We start from the raw sequence: 23,774 nt of genomic DNA, 5'->3' as shown, positions 1-23,774 counted from the left end.
CGAGTGGATGGGTTTGGGAGCCTGTGACTCCAAAGCCCTCTGCAACTTCCCGGCCCCACAGCCCCACCCACTAGCACGCGGCCTTCCCGAGAGATCGCAGGAGACACCTTCGTCCCCGCCCCTCCACAGGTCACCTCCCTCCACGCCCCTCTCCCTTGGTCTGGGCAGCCGGCAGGCAGGGAAGTGTCGTAAAGCCAGGCCCAGGAAACTTTACCCGGGGTAACAGCCGAGGCGCTTTACGGCGACGGCGGCTGAGCGAGAGCCTTGGCGGCTGTGGAGGCGGCTGCGGCGGGGAAGGAGGCGGCGGCGGTGGCTAAGGAAGAGGAGTGGTGGCAGCGGCGGCGGGACCGGTGCGGGGTGAGCCGCGAGGAGGGGACGGGGAGGGGCCGCGCCGCGGTTGACAGGGCTGGCGGGTGGGCCCGGCCGGAAGGGGACGGTGGCCGGCTGAGCAGCTGGGCGGTGCTGAAGAGCGGGGGGGCGGCGCGGAATTGGGGGGGCAGCTCCGTGAGGGACGGTTTCTGCCTTTGTTCCCCCCACCACGGCCGCCCCCCCACTCGCCGCCCCCTTTACTCCGCGCTTGTCGGTCGGGTTTCATGGCCTCTCCTCTCGCTCTGTGTCGCTTCTAGGATGGCGGAGGTACCGCCTGGGCCTAGCAGCCTCCTCCCACCACCAGCACCTCCGGCCCCGGCGGCGGCCGAACCCCGCTGCCCCTTCCCGGCCGGGGCCGCCCTTGCTTGCTGCAGCGAGGACGAGGAGGACGACGAGGAGCACGAAGGCGGCGGCGGCAGGAGCCCGGCGGGCGGCGAGGCGGCGGCGGCAGCGACCAAGGGGCATCCGTGCCTCCGCTGCCCTCAGCCGCCGCAGGAGCAGCAGCAGCTCAACGGATTGATTAGCCCCGAACTGCGGCACCTCCGGGCGGCCGCCTCCCTCAAGAGCAAGGTCCTGAGCGTAGCCGAGGTGGCCGCGACCACGGCCACCCCTGACGGAGGCCCCAGAGCGACTGCAACAAAAGGAGCCGGGGTACTCTCGGGCGAGAGGCCCCCCCATTCCCTCCCTAATAACGCAAGAACTGCGGTCCCCAGCCCGGCGGAGGCAGCGGCGGCGAGCGATCCCGCGGCGGCCCGCAATGGACTGGCCGAGGGCACCGAGCAGGAGGAGGACGACGACGAGCAGGTGCGGCTGCTGTCTTCGTCCCTGACCGCCGGCTGCAGCTTAAGAAGCCCTTCGGGCAGGGAGGTTGAGCCTGGGGAGGATCGGACGATACGATACGTCCGATATGAATCCGAGCTACAAATGCCCGATATCATGAGACTGATCACCAAAGATCTGTCCGAACCCTACTCCATTTATACCTATAGATATTTTATCCACAACTGGCCACAGCTGTGCTTCTTGGTAAGTGGACAGAATGAAAAGAGGGTGAACCCAGCAGAGATCTAGACCGTGCGGGGTCGGGAGTGAGGGCCGAGAGTGTGGCACTGGATATCTCCTGCTGCACATATCATGGTACATTATATGACGTCAAGTGCGTGTACACATTCTTAGTTATTTAATGAAACTGTTCTGAAGGTAAGACTTCAAGATTCGGGTTAACGTGATAGTAGTGTAACAGCAGCAAGCCTGTATGTTGGCTTGTTCCACTGGGGTGGGGGTCTTGTTTACATTAGATTGTAATCGTGTTTAACTGTCTTTAGTTACCCGCCCTCATCCTCAGACACTTTACAGTCATTTAATTTGAACATGGTTCTATTCGGATACAGGCCTTATTAGTCTCTGAATTAGAACTGTAATCAGGGAAGAGTGTATGCATAAACATGTTTTGCCGAACATGAATGTCAGCAAACTTGGTGTGGCCATATTGGAGAATTAAATCTTACAAGCATTTTCAGTAATTATGGAGATTGCTTCCTTTTACTTCAACGGGACAATTAACAGTTGTAACCAGCCAGCTTTCTGGTACTCCATTGCAGAAAGCGCTACTAACACTTCTGGTGGTTGAAAGACTCCTGAAACTCGAGCAAAATACCCTTTTGTGGAATGTAGAAAACTTAAGTGTGAAATTGTTACCAATGTGATTTTTTCTTTTTTTCTTTTTTTGATTTAAGAAACTGTAGATGTGGCTAAACACTAGTAACACTGGCTTGTGTAGAGTATAATTGACAATAATATTACACTTAAGTGAAAGACTTTTGGACAGTTTTTAAGAATTTACATAGTATTGGCAGTAGCAATGATTTCTTCAAAATAATATTAACCAACTTCAGTCTGTATGAACCCTTTAACTTAAATGTTGACTGCAGGTGTATGCTTTGTATCATGTGCTTACAAGCATATTGTTTCTGTTGAATTTTACTAAAAAGATGACATGCTTTTAAGGAATATTTTATAATATGTGAAGGGAAAAGCCATCATTACTTAATGTTTTAGCATTGGCTTAGTTTCACTTAGTAATTCCCTTCAAGATATTTTGATAATACTTAATTGTTTTTTTGATTCTCTAACTTGGTGGTAATTTGAAAATATAACCTGGGTATTGTAGATAATGGTAGTTCTATTTTCTGTTTTAACTTTGCTTAAACTTCAGTACATTTGTTTAAACTGTGGGTACTATTTTATATTCTTGAAAATTGCTCTTTCAGAATTCTAAGCATTGTATCAGAATAGTTCTAAGACGTCTATATCAATAAATAGGAGAAAATGATTTATAGCACTATTATAAATGCCATATCAGATGCCACTGTAATTGCTGAAAATTGTAGATTTAATTGCAAGTTAAACCACAGAAGTAGATGATTGAATCACATTTTAAATTGAAGTAGATGTTTTTCTGTCCATTCCAGGAACTAGTTTTGTATATGATATTTAGCCAGCTTTTGAGTCCTGATATTTACCTAGGCCTCTCTCAGCTTGTCTCCAATTTTAGACTCTGGTCAACGATATTTGTAAACTTTAGTTTTTATTTTATGTAGAACCCTCCCAATTCCCCAGCTGTGTGTATGTTAGCTTTCAGTAGCTCGTTTGTTTATTATTAAATTCTGAATATCAAGAAATTAAGACATGCACAAGTGGTTGACCTGTAAGATTTACTGGTGCAAGTATGAGTCAGGAGGTATTAAACAATAACAAAACAGTAGTGAAAAAACAATCAGACCATTTAGAACTGAAGCTTTTGTCTTGGCATACTTTAAAATTTAAGTCTCCCATAGAAATTATTTTTTAAAAAAAACAAATGTGTAAATGTGTACGTTTATTTTAAACCATATCATTTTAGAACTGAAAGGGATCCTAGAGATAATCTAGCCTAACTTAGGTTTTGTTTTGTTTTGATTGAAAAAAAAATTAAGGACCAAAGTGACTTAGAATGTTTAAATCTCCAGATATTTACTGACAGGAGTAAAGCTAGAACCCAATTCTCCTGGCCTCTCATTATGGTAACAACCTGAAAAATGACATACCCTTGATCCATTCAGTGAAGATTATGTCACAAAGTTATCTTCTCAAGGGGCAGTTGCCCTTACAAACATCAATCTCAATAGATTAGAAACCTCCAAAATGTTCCTGTTTTCCATGGATAACCTGCAATGGGTCAGTGGAATATATGGGATTGAACGTTACAAAATTGCCAATACTTGATTGACTAACAAAAATGACAGCTTATTATGATTCTTCCTAATTGTAAAAGATATATTTTAAAAAGTACAATACAAATGTAAGACACTTTCAGTTACTCTGTAACCACTTTATCTTTACCTCTTTTCATAGTAATCTTTTCAGTTGATACTTTTTTGAAGTTCTTAAACTTACTGTCAACAATGTAACATAGTACTTCCCTTTATTGGCTCTAAATTTAACTTTTTGGCTTCCTCCAGTTTTCTATTTGTAGTGTTCCAGAATTTGGGAATCTCTCACTTTATGTTTTTCATAGTTTATAGACTGACAATCCTTTGGCCCTGTAGTGTTAAGTTTTAATTTTGATAGGGATTTTTCAGTTCCCATCCTTGAAAAAACACATTTACTAGCATGAATTCTAAATGTATGTGCAGAGCTTTTATTTGGAAAAATTGACAAGCAATTTAATGATTCTTTTACCATATATTCATGATTAGTTTATCGGGAAAAAAAATACAGCATTGGTCTTCTCTGCCAATATCATCATAATGGTGTATGATATATTGGACTTTTTAGATAATGTATATAGCTTGATTTTTGCTCCTACAGATTCTGAATTAGGAAGAAATCAGGTCTTAAGAATGAACTAATATAATGTTTTCTTATTCCATGCTCAAAGGACAAAGATTTGTTTGAAATTCCTGTTCAGATTGAAAGTACTGTTCAGTTGTGTTGTGTTTAATGGTTTTAATTTTTCCTCATTTGCAGGTGATTTTAAATAAGGTGTAGCTGTTCTATAGTTTATATCATCAGTCTGATATAGGTTTTCATTTCACATAAGCCTAGTTTATGAGGTCAGGCCAAATTATTTCTGGCCCTTTTAAATATGCCATTTGGTCTGTGATTATTTTATGTATGTATATATATATATATATATTTATATATATCTGTATACACATATATTTGAAGTGAGTTATTTTCAAATCAGAAAGCTTTCAGAGTTGTTTAAGGCAATTTTTGTGCATACTTTAGGTCTTTATTTAAACATTTTTAAAAAAAAGATTGATGTGAGGAAAAAAAGAAGAAATAACTATTTCAAAGGTTTTATTGACCCAAAATAGTTTTGGAATGTGTGATAAACCAGAAATGAATTAGTGTGGGTTGTTGAATTTCATATTCCTTCAAAAGGATTTTTCCGACCTAGTTGAGGTTTGCGTGAAATAGATTAGAATTATCTTGCCTAAAAGATTTCTTCACAGTTAAAAGAAGGCTTTTTAATCAATTTACAGAATGACAGACTAAAAAAGTCACAACAAATTTATGTTAAAATATGTATTAAGTATAAATTGGACATTACTTACTAATTTTTTAACTCATTTCTGCTTTCTGTTGTTGAAATAGTTCTGGAAAGTTAATTTATGGAAATCTTTCTACTGACACATTATTTAAACAGTTGGAGGTTTTGCCTATTTATATTTACCAGAAATACCCTGTTACTAGAACTTTCTTTTTAATCAGCATTGGAATTTTGAAAAAGCATTTTCAATGGTAACACTAGAAATCTTATGAAAATGGGGGATGATTAGGATTTAACATGTAGCTTTTAATACTCTGGAAATCTGTACATTTTTGTTAAAACAGAAAGTTCTGTAAAATTGAAGCTTTTAACATAAACCTTTGATTTTGAACTATACATATTCTGAGAGCTTTATGACCATTATCCACACTGTCAGGAGTATCCTAAAAATGAAATCATGGTATGTTTATGTATATTAGCAAAAAGCTCTTATGTATGATCTAAGTAATACCTTATAAACAGTGCTTTTTCTGAAAAATTTTAATTTTTCTGATCAAAATCCACCATTCAGGTGTAAACATGTATTATATCCAGCTTGCACTAAAATATAAAATTTATTTTTATTTTTCTGTCATTGAAATGGGGTCTTATTCTGTCACCTAGGCTGGAGTGCAGTGGCACGATCTGAGCTCACTGTAGCTTCTGCCTCCCTGGCTCAAGCCATCCTCCTATTTCAGGAACTGCAGGTGCATGCCACCACACTGGCTAATTTTTGTATTTTTGGTGGAGACAGGGTTTTGCCATGTTGCCCAGGCTGGTCTCAAACCCCTCCTGAGCTCAAGCAGTCTGCCCACCTCAGCCTCCCAAAATGCTGGGATTACAGGTATGAGCCACCATGCTTGACCATTATTATTAAATTTAACTGAATATGTTTGAATTTATATTGTGCTGATAGGCAAGTTTTACAATATTTTATGTTCTAATGAATAGACTTTTTCTTTATAATAATTTATTTATTTATTTCTTCTTCCAGAAACTTAGGTCTTTGTGGCAAATAACTGTGGTTATAAGCACCTTGTGTGTAATCTTACAAAGTACTTGAATGTTTACCTGGAAATATTGTCTTTTTTCCTTAGGCTTTAATAGTAAGCATAAAAAATTCATGTTCTAAAGAATATTGAGAAATTTTGAATAGAACATTTGAAGGAGTTATGGGATTTAGAATTTTGAAACGTCTGCGATTGCTCTCTTGCAAGCGTTTCCATTATCTCTTCCCCTGTCAAAAATGCTGATGAATGGTTGGTTGTTGTTTTCTCTGGGTAATTGTGCAGTACCTGATGGTGATGTATTCTTCCTAACTGTTTGTTTATTTTTAAGGCCATGGTAGGGGAGGAGTGTGTAGGTGCCATCGTTTGCAAGTTGGATATGCACAAAAAGATGTTCCGCAGAGGTTATATAGCCATGTTAGCCGTGGATTCCAAATACAGGAGAAATGGCATTGGTAAGAAACATACTATTTCACGGAAGAAATGGCTAAGCTACTTTCATTTTTGTGGTTTGAAACAAAAGACTTAAATGTAAATATGTAGAAATGAAAGTGAAACTAAGGGAAGAAAATTAAGGTGGTTTTAATTTTTAATTTCAAAATGGTATTTTAAAAGTTCTTAAAATGAAATTTTTTTCTCAATGTTTTGAGAGTTTTTCTTTTTTTGTTTTTTTTTTTTTTTTTTTTGTTTTTTTTGAGACGGAGTTTCGCTCTTGTTACCCAGGCTGGAGTGCAATGGCGTGATCTCGGCTCACTGCAACCTCCGCCTCCTGGGTTCAAGCAATTCTCCTGCCTCAGCCTCCCGAGTAGCTGGGACTACAGGCGTGCGCCACCATGCCCAGCTAATTTTTGTATTTTTAGTAGAGACGGGGTTTCACCATGTTGACCAGGATGGTCTCGATCTCTTGACCTTGCGATCCACCCGCCTCGGCCTCCCAAAGTGCTGGGATTACAAGCGTGAGCCACCGCGCCCGGCCTGAGAGTTTTTCTTTTTAACGACTAGCTGATGATCAGTTTTCACCCCCAGATTTTTAAAAATCACATTCAAAATTTTTTGCATTATACTAAGTACCACAATAAATACTGCAGTTTATAGTTACATTATGATGGTTCTTCATCCCAGCCTTCAATTACTTCTCTGTATTTGGGTTAAATGGACCTCAGTCAAGCCAAATTTATGGAGAAATTATCATTACTTGGTGCCAGTCATCAACCATATACTGTAATTCCGGAAGGATCAGGAGACGAAAATTGATTGTTTCTCATAATTCCCAAACTTGATTCTTTGTTGGGGGGTCTGCTTTTCCTGACATGTTTAGTTAATCTAACACTCATGATTTATAATCATTGGAATCATCTTGGTGGTTTAAAAACACGTATTTAGGCCCCTCACCCTGAGAATCCTGTTTGTCAGAGGTGGGGCTGAAGCTTTCCAAGGTGACTGTGATATAGGCATGATTAAGAACCACTCTTCTCGGTGGCTCACGCCTGTAATCCCAGCACTTTGGGAGGCCGAGGCGGGTGGATCACGAGGTCAGGAGATCGAGACCATCCTGGTCAACATGGTGAAACCCCGTCTCTACTAAAAATACAAAAATTAGCTGGGCATGGTGGCGCATGCCTGTAATCCCAGCTACTAAGGAGGCTGAGGCAGGAGAATTGCCTGAACCCAGGAGGCGGAGGTTGCGGTGAGCCGAGATCGCGCCGTTGCACTCCAGCCTGCGGAACAAGAGCGAAACTCCGTCTCAAAAAAAAAAAACAAAACAAAACAAAAAAAACAAAAACAACAAAAAAAAGAACCACTCTTCTAGTCTCTAGGACTTACTGGCTGGCTGTTCACGATGGAGGATTGGGTAGACAAGCAATTGTCTAAGCATGTCAAATTTTGTAATGTGCTTTAGCTAAGCATTGACAAAAAATGTTTAATACCTGTACCAGTATTTAACCATTAGCAGTTTTGTCACTTTTATCTTTTTTAAAAACTATGTATGTTATTGTCCAACCTAAGACTGTCTCCCACAGTCCTAGGTGTCATTAGAAGTAATTATAAGTAGGTTTATTTAATATGTTAGGTTTAACCAACTTTATTACACTTTTACAGCTTTCCACTAAGATTTTTAATGAGTTGGGCTTGTTTTATGGACGAAGTTTGAGCCTTTGATGCCTTAAAAAGCACTGATAAGGTCTCATGATAAATTATAGCCAATTATTCAGCTTGTTAGGAGGGCAGAAACCAGTGGCTTTAAGGTTGCATCCTGGCCTTCAGACTTACTTTGTTTAGGCCGTAAAATGCACGCATACTCATATGTGTGGTTTGGAAATTATAAAAATTACAAAAATAAAAACTTTATTTTATTTCACTATTATTTTTTGAGATGGAGTCTTGCTCTGTCACCCAGGCTGGTGTGCAATAGCATGATCTCAGCCCACTGCAACCTCTGCCCCCAGATTCAAGCAATTTTTGTGACTCAGCCTCCCATACAGGTGTACACCACCATGCCCAGCTTATTTATTTATTCTTTTGAGATGAAGTCCTGCTCTGTCGCCCAGGTTGGAGTGCAGTGGTATGATCTCAGTTCACTGCAGCCTCCGCCTCCCGTGTTCAAGTGATTCTCCTGCCTCAGCCGCCCGAGTAGCTGGGATTATAGGCACCTGCCACCATACCCGGCTAATTTTTGTATTATTTTAGCAGAGACAGGGTTTCACCATGTTGGCCAGGCTGATCTCGAATTCCCAACCTAGTGATCCACCTGCCTTGGCCTCCCAAAGTGCTGGGATTACAGGTGTGAGCCACTGCGCCTGGCCAGGTATTTTTTAGTAGAGATAGGGTTTTGCCATGTTGGCCAGGCTGGTCTTGAACTTCTGACCTCAGGTGATCCACCCACTTCGGCTTTCCAAAATGCTGGGGTTACAGGCATGAGCCACTGTGCCTGTCCAGTTTTTTGTATTTTTTTTTTTTCCATGAGGCATTTTATTTGTAAATATATGTATTATATCCCTAGAAAAAGAATCCCAGGATTTTCCCTCCTGTGTGTTTTCGTCTTGCTTCTTCACGGTCCATGATGCCAGCTGAGGTTGTCAATACAATGAAACCAAACTGGCAGGACGGAAGCAGATTATTCTGCCATTTTTCTAGATCTTTGAGTTGCACATCAAATCTGGGGCTGATCACACCACATTTGTTTAGCCTGCCTGTGAGGTTCACAACAATTTTCCCAGCTTTGTGATCATCAATGATTTCAGATTCGCCAATGAAACCATGCTTCATCATCACAGTGAGAAACCGGACGATGACTTTGGAGCACGGCCTAATAAGCACCTGGCATTTGCCTCTCTTTTTGGCATTGTTGATGCTCTTGAGAGCCTCAGCCAGGACATTCATGCGCACCATTGTGGCAGCACAGAAAGATGGCGGAAAGAAGTTTCTGTATTTTTAATAGAGATGGGGTTTTGCCATGTTGGCGAGGCTGGGATCGAACTCTTGGCCTCAAGCGATCTGCCTGCCTTAACTTCCCAAAGTGCTGAGATTACAGATGTGAATCACCGTGCCCAGCCTAAGAATTTTAAAATAAAATTTGTCTTCTCTTAAAATCAGATTTGGCAAATTTTTTGCCTTTTAATATACCAGATATATTTGACTCTAGCATATGTTTTGCTAGACATTTATAGGCATACCACTGACATCATTGGGAGTGCCAGACTTCATGGTGTTCAGTGTAAAGTTTATAGGAACCGACCTAGGGTCTTGGGCTCACTGTGAGTAACAGCAGTTCTGATGAAGTTGTCTTGTGCCTTATGTCCAGGGGAGTTTGGAAGATCTTTGGTGAGATCAGCTTGGGTTATGCAGTAAGTTTTGGCCAACTCACAGGAGTTCCTGGGTTGTTCTGACTGTACCATATCTTGTGTTTTTCTTTGCCTTTCCTCCTACTTTCAAACATAATAGAACAAACTCCGGCTTGGGGCAAATAATTATGTCTGAGAAAAAGGAGCATATTGGGAGATAGGTCTTTCAAGAGGAAACATACTGTTATGTAAAGGTTCTATTGGCTTCTTTTAACTTCTTGCTAAAATTTCTCCCATTTATTTTGAGATAATCTGTGTATCTGCATTCAGGATAGAAACCAGCATTTGACATTTGTGTGCTTATGAATATTTTTTTTTTTTTTTGAGTCGGAGTTTCACTCATGTTACCCAGGCTGGAGTGCAATGGCGCGATCTCGGCTCACCGCAACCTCTGCCTGCTGGGTTCAGGCAATTCTCCTGCCTCAGCCTCCTTAGTAGCTGGGATTACAGGCACGCACCACCATGCCCAGCTAATTTTTTGTATTTTTAGTAGAGACGGGGTTTCACCATGTTGACCAGGATGGTCTCGATATCTTGACCTCGTGATCCACCCGCCTCGGCCTCCCAAAGTGCTGGGATTACAGGCTTGAGCCACCGCGCCCGGCCCGTGCTTATGAATATTATAATTTAGGTTATCTTTAAGAAACTAATCACGTTTTTCCTTCATTAATACTCAGATCTGTATTCCAGGTACTAACTTGGTTAAGAAAGCTATATATGCCATGGTTGAGGGAGACTGTGATGAGGTAAGTCTCTAGATGTTTTATACTGTTTATCTGGGTGTTATTCTTACTGGGTGTTTTTTATAAATATTTTATAATTTACTGCAGATTTCATTGCAGTGTTACTACACAAATGCAGCCTGTGGGGAAAATTATATTCCATTTAAAAACAAATGAATTTTTGACCTAGAACAAATTGTAATATAATGGAGCTAAAATTTCTTCAGAATGTGAGGGTGGACTCTTAGGCATTTTCAGTATACAATTTTGATATTCAGAGGCTTTATCATCATTTATTTAAGGTAGCTCTTATTACAGACTGTTCTGTAATTTGCTTACGTATTGGCCTGAGTTTCTAACAATGGTAAAACTATCAGTCTATATGGAGGACGTTTCATGCTTGAAAATAATCTTTTCAGAATTAAATAACGACAATGTTGGGCAGGGGAAGACAACCACTTTTTAAGAGTAGAGCTATCTGTTCATTAACGTAAGAGCATTTTCTCTCTTCAGCTTGTTTGCAAGGTCTGATGGCAGATACAATTTCTTTGTATCCTACCGCACTGTGTTTCTACATATGGTAGGTGCTTGATAAATATTGGTGATGATTGGAAATGTTAACATTTACTGTTGCACAGTACAGAAGGGAACAAGCATAAATTAGAGAAGTATAGATGTCTTTGAAATAGCAGTAGTGACTAAGGAGGAGCAAAGTTGTACCAGTAATTTTATGAGCAATATAAGTAGCAGTTGTCTTTATTATTAGAGGGCAGATGTGCCTTAGAGAATTCTCAAAATATGTGAAATTGGGTAACTTTTTTCAAAAGGTTGACCTTAATAAGTAATTTCTTTTAGTGACTTAAAAAATGGAGTTTTTTTAAATACAAAATTTATACACAGTCAGCATATATGATATGAGTGCTTGTGTTTTTGTTAAAGTCCCTTCTGTCATTGTTACCAACTCTTCATCCATTTATTAGAGATGGGAGTCTTGCTGTGTTGCCTAGGCTGGTCTCCAGCTCCTGGCCTCAAGTCATCCTTCCACCTCAGCCTCTCAGAGTGTTGTGATTGGAGGTATGAGCCGCTGCTCATGGCCTATTGCTGCTGCTTTTAAACACACCTATATGCGAATGTATAGTTTTAAAAACAAATGAAGTGATCCTTATTCAATAATTATTAGCAATAATAATTGCCTTTTTCTTTTAGCAAATATCTCATGAATACGTTTCCATGTTAGAATACAGAAATTTACTGTTGAGTATTCTCAGGCTTCTCATTCACATTAGGCTATATTCTGACAGATGCACTCTTAAGTGGTGCTTATATGAGAAGACCTACAGACATATTGGGTAGCACAATTAAGTCATACTGGGATTTAAAAATAGCTAATTTTACTCCAAAGACGTAATTCACAGGTGTCAAAGGATCTCACATTGTTGACAGCTTTTAATATTAAAATGTAAAAGGTGCAGTAGCCAAAGTCCATTACATGACTAGTAACTGAAATTTTGAGGAGAGAATTGGATTGGATATGTTCATGAGTATAGGTCCGTGTTTGGACTATAGCCACACTGCTTGTCAGCTCATCAAAAAAAGTCAGATTTCACAAAAGTTGCTTAACGGCTTGGAGAAATCTTTGGGATAATAGATCATGTTTTGATCTTCTGCCTAGTAGAGAGATTCAGTGAACAGGGGTATTAAGATTAGAGAGTATTATGTTCCTATGATCAAACCTTTTCTGAGTTACCTTACTCACTATCCTAAGTCATTACCTGTGCAGCAGGCTGTGCTTTTCCTTAGCTTGTGTGCTTTTCCTTAACTGATCAAATGTTTGAATAGTGTTGGCTTTTCATTGAAAGTTCTCAGGAAGGATAGGACGATTTTTATTATATTGTTTTGGTCTTAAGGTTAAATTATAAATTGATATATTTTATGATAGAAAAACTTCATTTTGTCCCTAAAAATCTAATGCTGATTCATTATCTTTTGAAACAATGAATATTACTTAATATTTAGACTAAAATCAGGGATAGCTTTATGAACTTTTTTCTTTTGTATGATTTTAAATGGATGGTTTTTGCAGTTTGAATACCTCTGTCTCTGGATAAATAACTTTTTCTTGGTATAAAGTTTTGCTTATCTGTGTCCAACATCATTCAGATGAATAATTTGCTATATGAACTCTTGTTTGCCCTTTATAAGATCTGGTGGCTATTTAGTTTTCCTTTGTTTGTTAAAATACTTTAGTCTTTAAGACCCAATTCAAATACCAACAGCTCCCTTAAGTTTTTCATGATCCTTCTGGACAGAATCGATTGCACTTTTCTGTTATTCTTGTTACTCTTTTTGTAATATTTATTGTACGTAGTTTCACTTGTTCAGTGTCTGTACCTTAGCCACAATGTGGGACAGAGATGGCTTCTTGTTTTTGCTGTATTCTTAGTGCTTAGTCTGACATTTGTGTGAGAGTACCTGCTTCATAAATATTTTTTGAATGATTAGTTTTGTGCTTCCAGCATGATAATTGTACCTCTCTCTCTTGTTCAAGCACTTTTAAATTTTGACTTGTATTATTGTTAACATCTTTGTCTCTGAACTTTAAGCTTTCTAAAACAGCAATTGTCTTATTTTTGTTCACAGTAAGTTTTTTTGTTTTTTTTTTTTTTAAACAAAAGTCGTCTTTGGGGTTAACCAAGTTGTTGAAATGCCTTTGAAATGATAAATCTCCAAAAATACAGTGATTAATGAACAGGCAAATACTCATGTGCTTTCCCTTTCATCAAGTTAGACCAACCTTCCATTCTTTTAAAGGGTCTAGAAATTTTGACAAATTATCTGAAAATCTGTGAAAGACATTTGAGAAGGGTTTTAAATTACAATTTGTACTACTTAGATTATTCTGCTATTTTTAATATTCTTACAAAGATAGAGATTTTAAAATCTGTGAACCTTTTAATAGAGATACATTTGGCCAGGCACATGGCTCACGCCTGTAATCCCAGCACTTTGGGAGACCAGGAATGGTTGATCACTTGAGGTCAGGAGTTCGAGACCAGCCTGGGCAACATGGTGAAACCCTGTCTCTACTAAAAATACAAAAATTAGCTGGGCATGGTGGCACATGCCTGTAGTCCCAGCTACTCGTGAGGTTGAGGGAGGAGAATCGCTTGAACCCAAGAGGCGGAGGTTGCAATGAGCCAAGATTGTGGCATTGCACTCCAGCCTAGGAGACAGATTGAGACTCCGTCTCAAAAAAAAAAAAAAAAAAAAAAAAAAATACATTTGGCAATCTCTGTGAAATCTTAACTGTGCATATCAGACAATTTTTACTTTCTATTCTGTTTACAGAATTTGTGACCTTGAGTCAAGTTTATATTGCTTTTTGTTGCTATTAGTCATTTTATGTTTAGGGAATATTCAGCCAGAGTTATTAGTAATCACAGAATCGAAAGATAGATAATGTTTTTCTCTAAATAATGCGGCACTGTTCCTAGTCTAATTGATGTTTTAATTTTGTCTTATTGTGATTTTCCCAACTCTTCATATCAGAATTAACATATGTTAAAACAGCATAGCTAAAATTTTTTTCATTTTCTATATATTTGGAGCTGTTGTAAAAATTATAGCATCAAAACAAGAAACAAGCTGATTTGTTACTTCATGAATAAGAAATACATTATCAGTATGCTGATCTGGCTTAAATTTGTTTACACTCCCTGCGTGCTCTAGCTGCCAGATGTGTAGTGGCTAGGACAAGTATCTCAGGCTCATGTTTCACAACAGAAGAAAGGATAAGATAAATATATAGAGAATGAATGAGTTTTCTATGATGTAGATTTTAAAATAGGATCTGTGTACCTAAAATCAACCTAGTTGGTGGCTATTTACATTTATGTACTTTTTTTCCTGAAGTAAATAAATTAGAATATGGACAGGTGATTGATCAGTATGATGAATAGTGCCTTGATTTCCAAGCCATCAATATCTTAAAATCAAGGTTTTTTGTTTAAAAGAGTTTTAGGCCGGGTGCGGTGGCTCATGCCTGTAATCCCAGCACTTTGGGAGGCTGAGGTGGGCAGATCATGAGGTCAGGAGATCCAGACCAGCCTGGCCAATATGGTGAAAACCCGCCTCTACTAAAAATACAAAAATTAGCTGGGTGTGGTGTGTGCGCACCTGTAATCCCAGGTACTGGGGAGGCTGAGGTAGGAGAATCCCTTGAACCCAGAAGGTGGAGGTTGCAGTGAACTGAGATCACACCACTGCACTCCAGCCTGGGTGACAGAACAAGACTCCGTCTCACAAAAAANAAAAAAAAAAAAAAAAAAAAAAGAGTGTTTAGGTCTGATTACTGTGATATGAATAGCCAGACATAAATTATCAGAATATAGTGGAATTCGAATTTCTTAATGGAATTTAAGTGTGTAGTGCCTTAGAATAATTTTAGTTGAAAATCATGTCAGCTAATTTTTGCTTATTTACATTAAAGACATTTTTCCCATTGTAAAACCATAATAAACATCACAGAAAAGTTGGCAAACAGAAGAAGAAAGTTCACTACCTACCTTTCTAGAGCATTGTATTAGTTCGTTTTCACGTTGCTGATAAAGACATACCTGAGACTGGGCAGTTTACAGAAGAAAGAGTACCACATTGGATATACAGTTCCACATGGCTGGGGAAGCCTCACAATCATGGTGGAAGGCAAGTAGGAGCAAGTCACATCTTATGTGGGCAAAGAGAAGAGAGCTTGTGCAAGGGGAAGAGAAGGCAAAGAGAAGAGAGCTTGTGCAGGGGAAGAGAAGGCAAAGAGAAGAGAGCTTGTACAGGGGAAGTCCTCTTTTTAAAACCATCAGCTCTCTTGAGACTTATTCACTATCACGAGAACAGGATGGGAATGAGTTGCCCCCATAATTCAGTTACCTCCCACTGGGTCCCTCCCACAGCACGTGGGAATTCAAGATGAGATTTGGGTGGGGACACAGCCAAACCATATCACACATCCGATTTGGTGTTTTCTTTCTATTCTTTTTTTGATGGGTATGTTTATTTTGACCAGTTTCTTCCGTAAATAGTATGCTATGTGACTTGTTGCAGACTGTTTACAATCTGCTATTCAAACCCGAGACTTTACCTACAACCTGATTTATTTGACCTACTTAATGCTGCTTACTTCTAGCAATATAAAGGTAATGCAAAAGACATTTTGGTAAATTTTAGATGGATAATGTAGTAGGTGACTGTATTTTGTACGATTAAAAGAATAAAATAGATCACTTTAGCACTAATGACTAAATTAGATTATTATTATTATTATTATTATTTTTTTGAGACGGAGTTTTCACTCATGTTACCCAGGCTGGAGTGCAATGGCGCGATCTCGGCTCACCGCAACCTCTGCCTCCTGGGTTCAGGCAATTCTTCTGCCTCAGCCTCCTGAGTAGCTGGGATTACAGGCACGCACCACCATGCCCAGCTAATTTTTTTATATATTTTTTTTTAGTAGAGACGGGGTTTCACCATGTTGACCAGGATGGTCTTGATCTCTTGACCTCGTGATCCACCCGCCTCGGCCTCCCAAAGTGCTGGGATTACAGGCTTGAGCCACTGCGCCCGGCCCTAAATTAGATTATTAGGAGCCAAGGACATCTAAGTTATTTTTTGAAATAACTTACATTTTTCTAAGTTAGAAAAGTATAACTTAGAAAAGGTACAGTCATTCTTTTCCCTCCGTGATGTAAAAGATTACTTTTTAGCTTTTTAGTTAGCCTTATTTATTATGTTTATGTATTTACTAATTAAATATATATATATATAACATTTTTAGTTTCACTGGAAACATTTCACGGTGTGATAGAGGCTGCAAGGTAAAGAACAGAATACAGTGGGGTTAATTAAACTGTAAGGATTTTGGGTGAGTAGTCTGGCCTAATAGAACTGAGTATGAGAAGCCTGGTTTCCATATTTATCTTCTGTCACTTGGCAGTTGTGTGATTGTAGGAAAGACATTTAACCTTTCCTGGTCTTTCTCTCTGTCTATGCAACATGATGTTAATTCTGATCTTAAAGAGGTGTTGTGAAGAGCAGTACTGTTGTTCATTCAGCAAATAGCAGTGAAGGGCTTCTAGGTGCCAGACAAGTGCCAGCACTAAAGTTCTAGCAGTGAACAAGCCTGCCCTCCAGGAGCTTCCAGCATACAGTATTTAGAAATACTATCTTAAACAGTAATGTTTTATAATGGTTTGGCCTGTCCTGATAATGGTTTCTTACTATTGCTAAGAGGGACAGTGGAATTTCACTGTAATTTTTTTTCTCTGTTAAGTAGAATTCAACTCTGTCAAGTTTCTTTAGGAGAAAAATAACCTAATTATCTTTTGCCTTCCTGTGTAATACTCATGCAATCTGGATTTAAACAGTAGTTTTATGCTGCCTTTCTAATATAAATCTAGATTTTCTTTTATTACGTTTATGAGAATTTAATTTAGAATTAAATTAGTTAATTTTAGTTAATTTATCCTGGCATTTTTCTGTTGTGTCAAGTAATTTTCCAAAGAATCTCTTTGTTTAGAACATATGAGTGTGCCAGGCGAATCTTTACAGTTTAACTAGGTTAGACCTTTGTGTAATTTTTTTTCTATGTAATTGAGCTTTGTTTTATTAATCTGTTAGGATGCAAACAAACTTGAACTCAGTTTTTAACCACACCTCAAGTGTGTATTTGTGTAGTGGTGGTAGCCTTAGATGTGTCTGGAATATTGTAGATCGCTAAATATTAATGATAGTGGACTTAGAATCCCTTTCATCTTGTCTTAAGTAGGTTGGATATTCCAGTTGCTACTTTGCTTTACTTTGGGAAATAATCAAGGGGGAGGTACAGTAGAGTAGTTACTATTAAGCTTTAGTTCTTAATTGGACTCTGTTCTGTCCTTGCTCTACTGGTGGCCTTGAGTTTTATTCATCTGTAAAATGGATAACCACATTGATTTAATACGGCTGTTGTGAAAATAAAGCTGTATAATACATGTAGAATGCTTTACATTGCACATAGTACAGCTCCAATAAATATTAGCTGTTATATTTTGAAATTTTCACTCTTTATTTCTCTGAAATCAATTCCAAATTTTGAGTTGTGACTTTAGTAATTCTCATATTAAATTGCTTCGATTTAACATTTTAGGTATAATTAGGTGCTGGACCTAATAACAGAATTGCAGGAATTACCCAAGAGAATTGTTAAAAACTGAAAACTTATATTGACCAGACTGTGGTGTTACAGACTATAGTATGACATACATTACCAGAAATCAAATTTTGTGTGTGTGTGTGTGTGTGTGTGTGTGTGTGTGTGTGTGTGTGTATTTTGTTTTTTGAGACAGTCTCACTCTATTGCCAGGCTAGAGTGTAGTGGTGCAATCACGGCTCACTGCAGCCCCAACCCCCTGGGCTCCAGTGATTCTCCCACCTCTACCCCCACCAAGTAGCTGATACTATAGGCACACACCACCACGCCTGGCTGATTTTTAAGTTTTTTGTAGAGTTGGATTTTCACCACGTTACCTAGGCTGGTCTCAAACTCATGGGCTCAAGTGATCTGCCTTGGCCTCCCAAAGTGCTGGAATTATAGACATGAGCCTCTGTACCTGGCCAAATTGTGTTTTTTTTAAGGGCAGAGATAAACTGACTTACCCTAAACCAGTTTGTTTACTTTACAACTTTTATTTTAGGTTTTCTTAGGAGCATATTTACTTGCTTGATCCTGAACTATTAATTACTTCATTTTAGATCTTTTAAAGGTTTAGATTTAGCATTGGTCCCTGCTGTTGTTGGGCTTACCAGCTCAGAGAGATGACATACCACTCATCCAATATTGAATAAGAATGTGTCATAGGAACAGTGCAGAGTGCTGCCGGGTAATATAAAAAGAAATGGGCACTGTATCCAATCTGGAAATGACAAGCTAGGGCTAAAAGATAGGAGGATAGAAAGAGCATTCTTCCAGACAAAAAACAGTTTATTTGAATGGTCTAAGGTGGGAACGATCATGGTAGGTTCCAGAAACTGAAAATTCCATGTTGAGCATGGAAAGCAAGAAGAGAGAGAGACCTAATGCACAGCCGAAGATGCAGATAGAGGCCAATTTATTGATGGACCTTTTATGTCTCTTGATATTATTTTTAGATGTGGACTTTCTCTTGAGGACAAAAGGGAATCAATAAACAGTTTTAAGTAGGGAATTAAGAGCATCACCCTAACTTTGTATTTACGGAGAAAGGGAGACCTCTTGAGTTAGGAGGCTCTTGTAATTATTGTTGATGGGAGCTTGGACTGTGGTAGTATCGAGCATGGAAAGAAGAGGACCAGTTTGAGAGAGATTTAAGAGGGAGAATTAACAGTACTCAGTGCTTGGATGCTTATAGGTGATTGGAGAGGAACAAGTTTCAAAGGTGACTCCTGGGTTTCAGGTTTGAGGCATTGGTGTGGTGGGATGCTGATCCTGTTTACTGAGATAAGGGAATTGTGGAGGAAGAGCAGATTATGAGTTCAATTTTGGCTATAAGTTGAGGTACTTTCTTTTCTCTATTATTTGCATCTCTTTGCATTCATCTGACTTTTTGATAGCTTATGAAAGAACAGGAAGAGACTCATGCTTCACTTGGGCCTTTGTTTAATTATACTTTGCCATTTTCACCCCACTTCAAACACTTAAGGGTTATAACACTCCAACAGTAACTGTGGCTCACTATGTTGATAGTTCTCGATGAAATAGGTTGAGAATCAATAGAAAAGGCAAATAGAGCTATGTGTGTAAAAGTTGGAAAGATGGGGTAGAGGGTGTTACAGAGGGTGACAAAATAAAATCACAGTTTTCAAAAATATCAATTATTCCTTGTTTTCAGGGTCATTGGCTCAGTAATAGTTCAGAAGATGCAAATGAAAGTTAATACTGTGTTCCTCTTGAGCTTTGCTATTTAGACCAGTGGTTCTCGAAATGTGGTCACTTGACCAGCAGCAACATCATCTGGCAATTTAAAAATGTTAAAAATGCAGATTCTTGTGTTCCACTCCAAAAGCTATTCATAAACTCTGTTTTAACAGGTCCTTCAGGTGAAGGACCCAGCATTTTGAATACCTCTATGAAATGCTAGCACACTCTAGCATTTTGAATACCTCTTGTCTGGATTCAGCAGACTTTCTTGGTAAAAGGCCCAATAGTAATTATTTTAGGCTTTGTGGACCATAGGTCTTTGTGGCAACTACTCAGCTCTGCCCTTGTATTGAGAAAGACGCCACAGACATCATGTAAACAAATAAACATGGCTGTTTGACTAAAATTTTATTTACAAAATGGACAGCAGGCACGTTTGGCCCAAAGTGTATAGTTTGCAGACTCTGGTCTAGACTCCAGACAAATAGGGTAGTTATTGCCAGGAAAAATGACATGTTAATGAAAATACAGAAGTTGGAAGTCAATCTGAGTAGCTTATTATTATAGTAATAATAGTTTATATAAAATATGGTTTATTATTTTAAGGAAATAAACCAGTACTTTTTTTCTGATTGTTGATTTTTAAAATTTTCATCTTTAGTTATTTTGTCTTTCCCCACCGGGAAATAAGTAATCTTTGTTTTAGTATAAAACATACTCTCATTGCTAAAGATTTCAAACATCACAAAAATCAGGACAGAAGATAGATCTCCATTGATCCTCCAAGCCCTTGACCCAAATATAGCATTACAATTTTGATGACTGTTTTTGAGTTCTTTCTGTATATTACTGTTTTCACTATCAATTTTTTAAATATATGATTTTTAAAAAATTATTTACTTGGTAAGTGATTTTTCAAATTATGTAATTATAACTTAGTCTTTTCTCGTTTCTTTGAAGGTTGTTTTGGAAACCGAAATAACAAATAAGTCTGCTTTGAAACTTTATGAGAATCTTGGTTTTGTTCGAGATAAGAGGCTGTTCAGATACTATTTAAATGGAGTTGATGCACTGCGACTTAAACTGTGGCTACGTTGAGAAACTGACATCAAGGAACAACTTTCAACCACACAGAGTCGACCTTTGCATGCAATGCAATTTGTACAGAATTGCTTTGCAGGTGGATTTAGTAATTTCCATACAGCTCTTACCTGTCAGTGTCTCATTGAGTGTCGCACAATATTTGTTGCACTTTGGCATGGCGCATTTGTTCTGAATTAAAAGATTATTTTAAACTTCAGGAGTTCTTTTGATACCAACAAGATGTGCCAGTTGATAGCCAAGATTAATGTGTTCATTTGCAAAGTCTGCTGACAATGTTATTTACACAGTGATCATTTTATCACAGAACCAGTAAGTGGAACATAATTTTTGTTCCTTGCAAAAGCCAATGTGGATTGTAAAGGTCTCTAAGTATACTAACATTTCACACAAAACCTGCCCTAGTTTTCTGAAGGGGGTGAAGGAAATGCTTCAGTTTTAGGTTTTATTTTTTCAATATTAAATTTTCCATTCTTGAATATTGGTACCTCAGTGATTAGTGAATGAAAAAAATGTAGGGTGGGGTATGTCTTACAATGAGTAAAGGTAACAATTAAATTTTGTCTGCCAGTGCCTGTGTAGATAAGTATATTTGTCTTCATCTCTAGTTTTTGAATGCATGCTATCTTTTCCTTTTCTTCAAGGCCTTTGCAAGCAAACTTTTGTTTTTATTTAAATTTTAAATTTGATAATAAATTATTTCAGATTTTTATAATTTGGATACTTTTTTTCAGGTGAATGACAGAATGGTTTACGTTAGAATTCCCTTTTTCCTTACAGTAGCAAGTTGAATCTACTTGTAAAATTGAGAAATGGCTCAAAAGAGATGAGAAAAGTTGATGGAGCCGGGAATTGCTGGATTTTAGATGCACTTTTTCTTTTGAGAGTAAGGGAAGTTTTGGAAAAGAATAGAAAATTAGTGTAAATTAGTGTGATTTTATTTAATCAGAATTAGTGCTACGCTGTGAAGAACAGCTTTTACAAAGTAGCTGAATTTGTTTTTCCCACTTGATTTGGATTTACATCGCTTTCATTTCTTAAACTGCTTCACTTTAGGTTCTTGGTCTTGGACATAAATTTCAAGGTGTATTGTATCCATTTTAAGCTGCTTTTATTTTATTTTCACTTGTATGAGCAAATTCTTGGGGGAGCTTTGCTTTTCTTCTGCTAGAAAAACAAATGGGGGAAATGAAAATCTTTTTTTGGAATGAGTTCTATGGGTTTTCTTAACAGCCATGGTGTTTATTAGTTACATTGTGTTTTGGCCAATCAGTGCAGTGTAACAAATTTTAAAGTTAATTGCTTTCAATTGAGTCATTAAAACTGTGACAGATGATTTATTTAACTGGAAAACCTAGGTACCCATAAGAAAAAAGATTCTCTGTGGAAAATGTTTGTAGGAAACTGTTGTTGTTGTTGTTGTTGTTTTCATTTGAATATGCTGTACGTCTGCTCCAGGATTTGGTTTGGAATATATTTTGTGGCTCTAATTACTGTATTTTTAAAAGCCCTACCTCCATTATAGCAGTTGGTAAAGGCCCCTTTACAGGAAAGTTAGTTGCTTTTTTTTTTTTTTTTTCCAAGGAAAGCTGCTCTTTGCTCAGTATAGTGTTTTGAAAGTGAACATGGTAACAAATACTTTAAAAATAAAGATACACAATTTATATTTGAAAATAAAAACTTTCTGCTGGTGGGATTATTTATAGTTCCTTATTTTTAAAGACAACTTTTTCCATTTTATATTGCTTTTGAAAGTTTAATGGGCAGAATACTGGTTATAATAAAAATATGGTAACCAGACAGTACTCAGCTTTTCAGTATGTTTTTGGTCAGACTTCATTTAGGCATTAGCATTTAGAATACCAACCACAGTGATGCTTCTGTTATTTAATATGAAGGAAATTGAACTAAAACATATTTATGTCATCAACTTTTATTTCACTCCTTTATATTGGACTTGCTGGTTGATATGTAATGGTTGATGAAAATATATTTGCTTGAATCACTAATGGGGATGGTTGTAAAGTAGACAGATGGTAGGTCATTGGCTCAACTATTTTTGTGTTTTGCCAGATTGTCAATGAAACCATCATACTGATCTTTTCCTCCAAAATTGCTGGACTGAACTGATTGGGTGTTTGTAACATTACATTAACTGTGTGACTACAAAGTCAGATGGTTGCCATATTTGGTGTATGTTGAATGTCACTGTATGCCTTATGTCTTTAATTGGATATGCAAAAATTTTTTTACTTAAGTAATAAAATTTTAACCTCTAGCATGATAACCCAGCACCAACACAGAAAGACTCCATTTAGGTTGAAGTAGCAGCAAACATTAATTGACTTTTTGATAATAGGCTCTTAGTTTTCTTATATAAGCTTAAAACAGTTTTGAAATTGATAGCATGGGTTCACTTGGCTAAAACTGAGCAAAATTGGTGCAACTTTCTTTTAATGGGGTGCTGCCTCTTTAGGACTGACTGTACTATCCACTGACACTGGTTTGGCAGTTGGTACTGCTGAACATTTTTATACATGCTACCATGAAGCTATATATGTTAGTATTGAAGAAGCTAACGGGTATATTATCATTTTTGATGTGTGGGCTCATTATAATTTCCTGTACATTGGGATGAACCTACTTTAGCAAAGTCCACAGATCAGAAACCAGACAGTAGTTTTTGAAGTTGAAACCAGCAAAATAAGAAAAAATTACTATTAAAAAATTGATTTTAATATTTTCTGCCTCTTTCCCAGATTGCTCGACAAATCTATGTAAAGGAATTTGTTTTTCATGTTTTAACTTTACCTTGCCCTGTGTTATGGTACTGGCTGACATGTCTAAGACTGGATGTGTATATTTATTATGGTGTCTAAAAATCATGAAGTTCATCACTTTTCAGGAGTATAGATAAAATCAAATTGGTAGTGCATCAGAGTAACTTTTCAGTGCACCATGACATCACTAAAATGAGTGCTGTAATGTCACAGGGCTTTCAGGTTTGTAAAAACATAACCATAAATTATATTGACGTCAGATATGAGTTGAGTATCTATAAAATATCACGTGTATCTCAAAATATTGGACTGCTGTTTGACTGGATATTGCTGCATAATTTTCTTCTATTGTCCCATATCTTTTTGGAGAGAGAGATTTAATGGGATTTGAAATGTGCAAGCTGTCTAAATAAGATGCAGTCAAATAAAGTATGGTTAAGTTGTGTTTGCA

General features: G+C 38.0%; 2 protein-coding genes across 3 annotated transcripts; one reads left to right on the top strand and one right to left on the bottom strand.

Moving 5' to 3' along the window:
* Positions 1-204: 204 nt before the first annotated feature.
* On the top strand, positions 205-23,774 carry NAA30 (N-alpha-acetyltransferase 30, NatC catalytic subunit). Of its 2 annotated transcripts, XM_017531063.2 has the most exons (6): positions 205-357; positions 627-1,395; positions 6,284-6,407; positions 10,485-10,540; positions 11,030-11,096; positions 20,403-20,528. In XM_017531063.2, exons 2-5 carry the CDS (start codon positions 628-630, stop codon positions 11,045-11,047), a joined length of 966 nt encoding a protein of 321 aa, XP_017386552.1. In that variant the 5' UTR covers positions 205-357; position 627; the 3' UTR covers positions 11,048-11,096; positions 20,403-20,528. The 2 variants fall into 2 exon arrangements, with proteins under 2 accessions (XP_017386552.1, XP_017386551.1); XM_017531062.2 differs by lacking the exon at positions 11,030-11,096 and having other exon boundaries at positions 206-357; positions 20,403-23,774.
* On the bottom strand, positions 8,899-9,594 carry LOC108306229 (40S ribosomal protein S15a-like). The gene has a single exon (XM_037739466.1). It carries the CDS (start codon positions 9,340-9,342, stop codon positions 8,950-8,952), a length of 393 nt encoding a protein of 130 aa, XP_037595394.1. The 5' UTR covers positions 9,343-9,594; the 3' UTR covers positions 8,899-8,949.

The sequence above is a fragment of the Cebus imitator genome, unplaced genomic scaffold, assembly GCF_001604975.1.
Source record: "Cebus imitator isolate Cc_AM_T3 unplaced genomic scaffold, Cebus_imitator-1.0 Scaffold70, whole genome shotgun sequence".
Classification (NCBI taxonomy): Eukaryota; Metazoa; Chordata; class Mammalia; order Primates; family Cebidae; genus Cebus; species Cebus imitator.
Note: the sequence above shows the minus strand (reverse complement) of the source record. Positions and strands in the feature narration are given on the sequence as shown.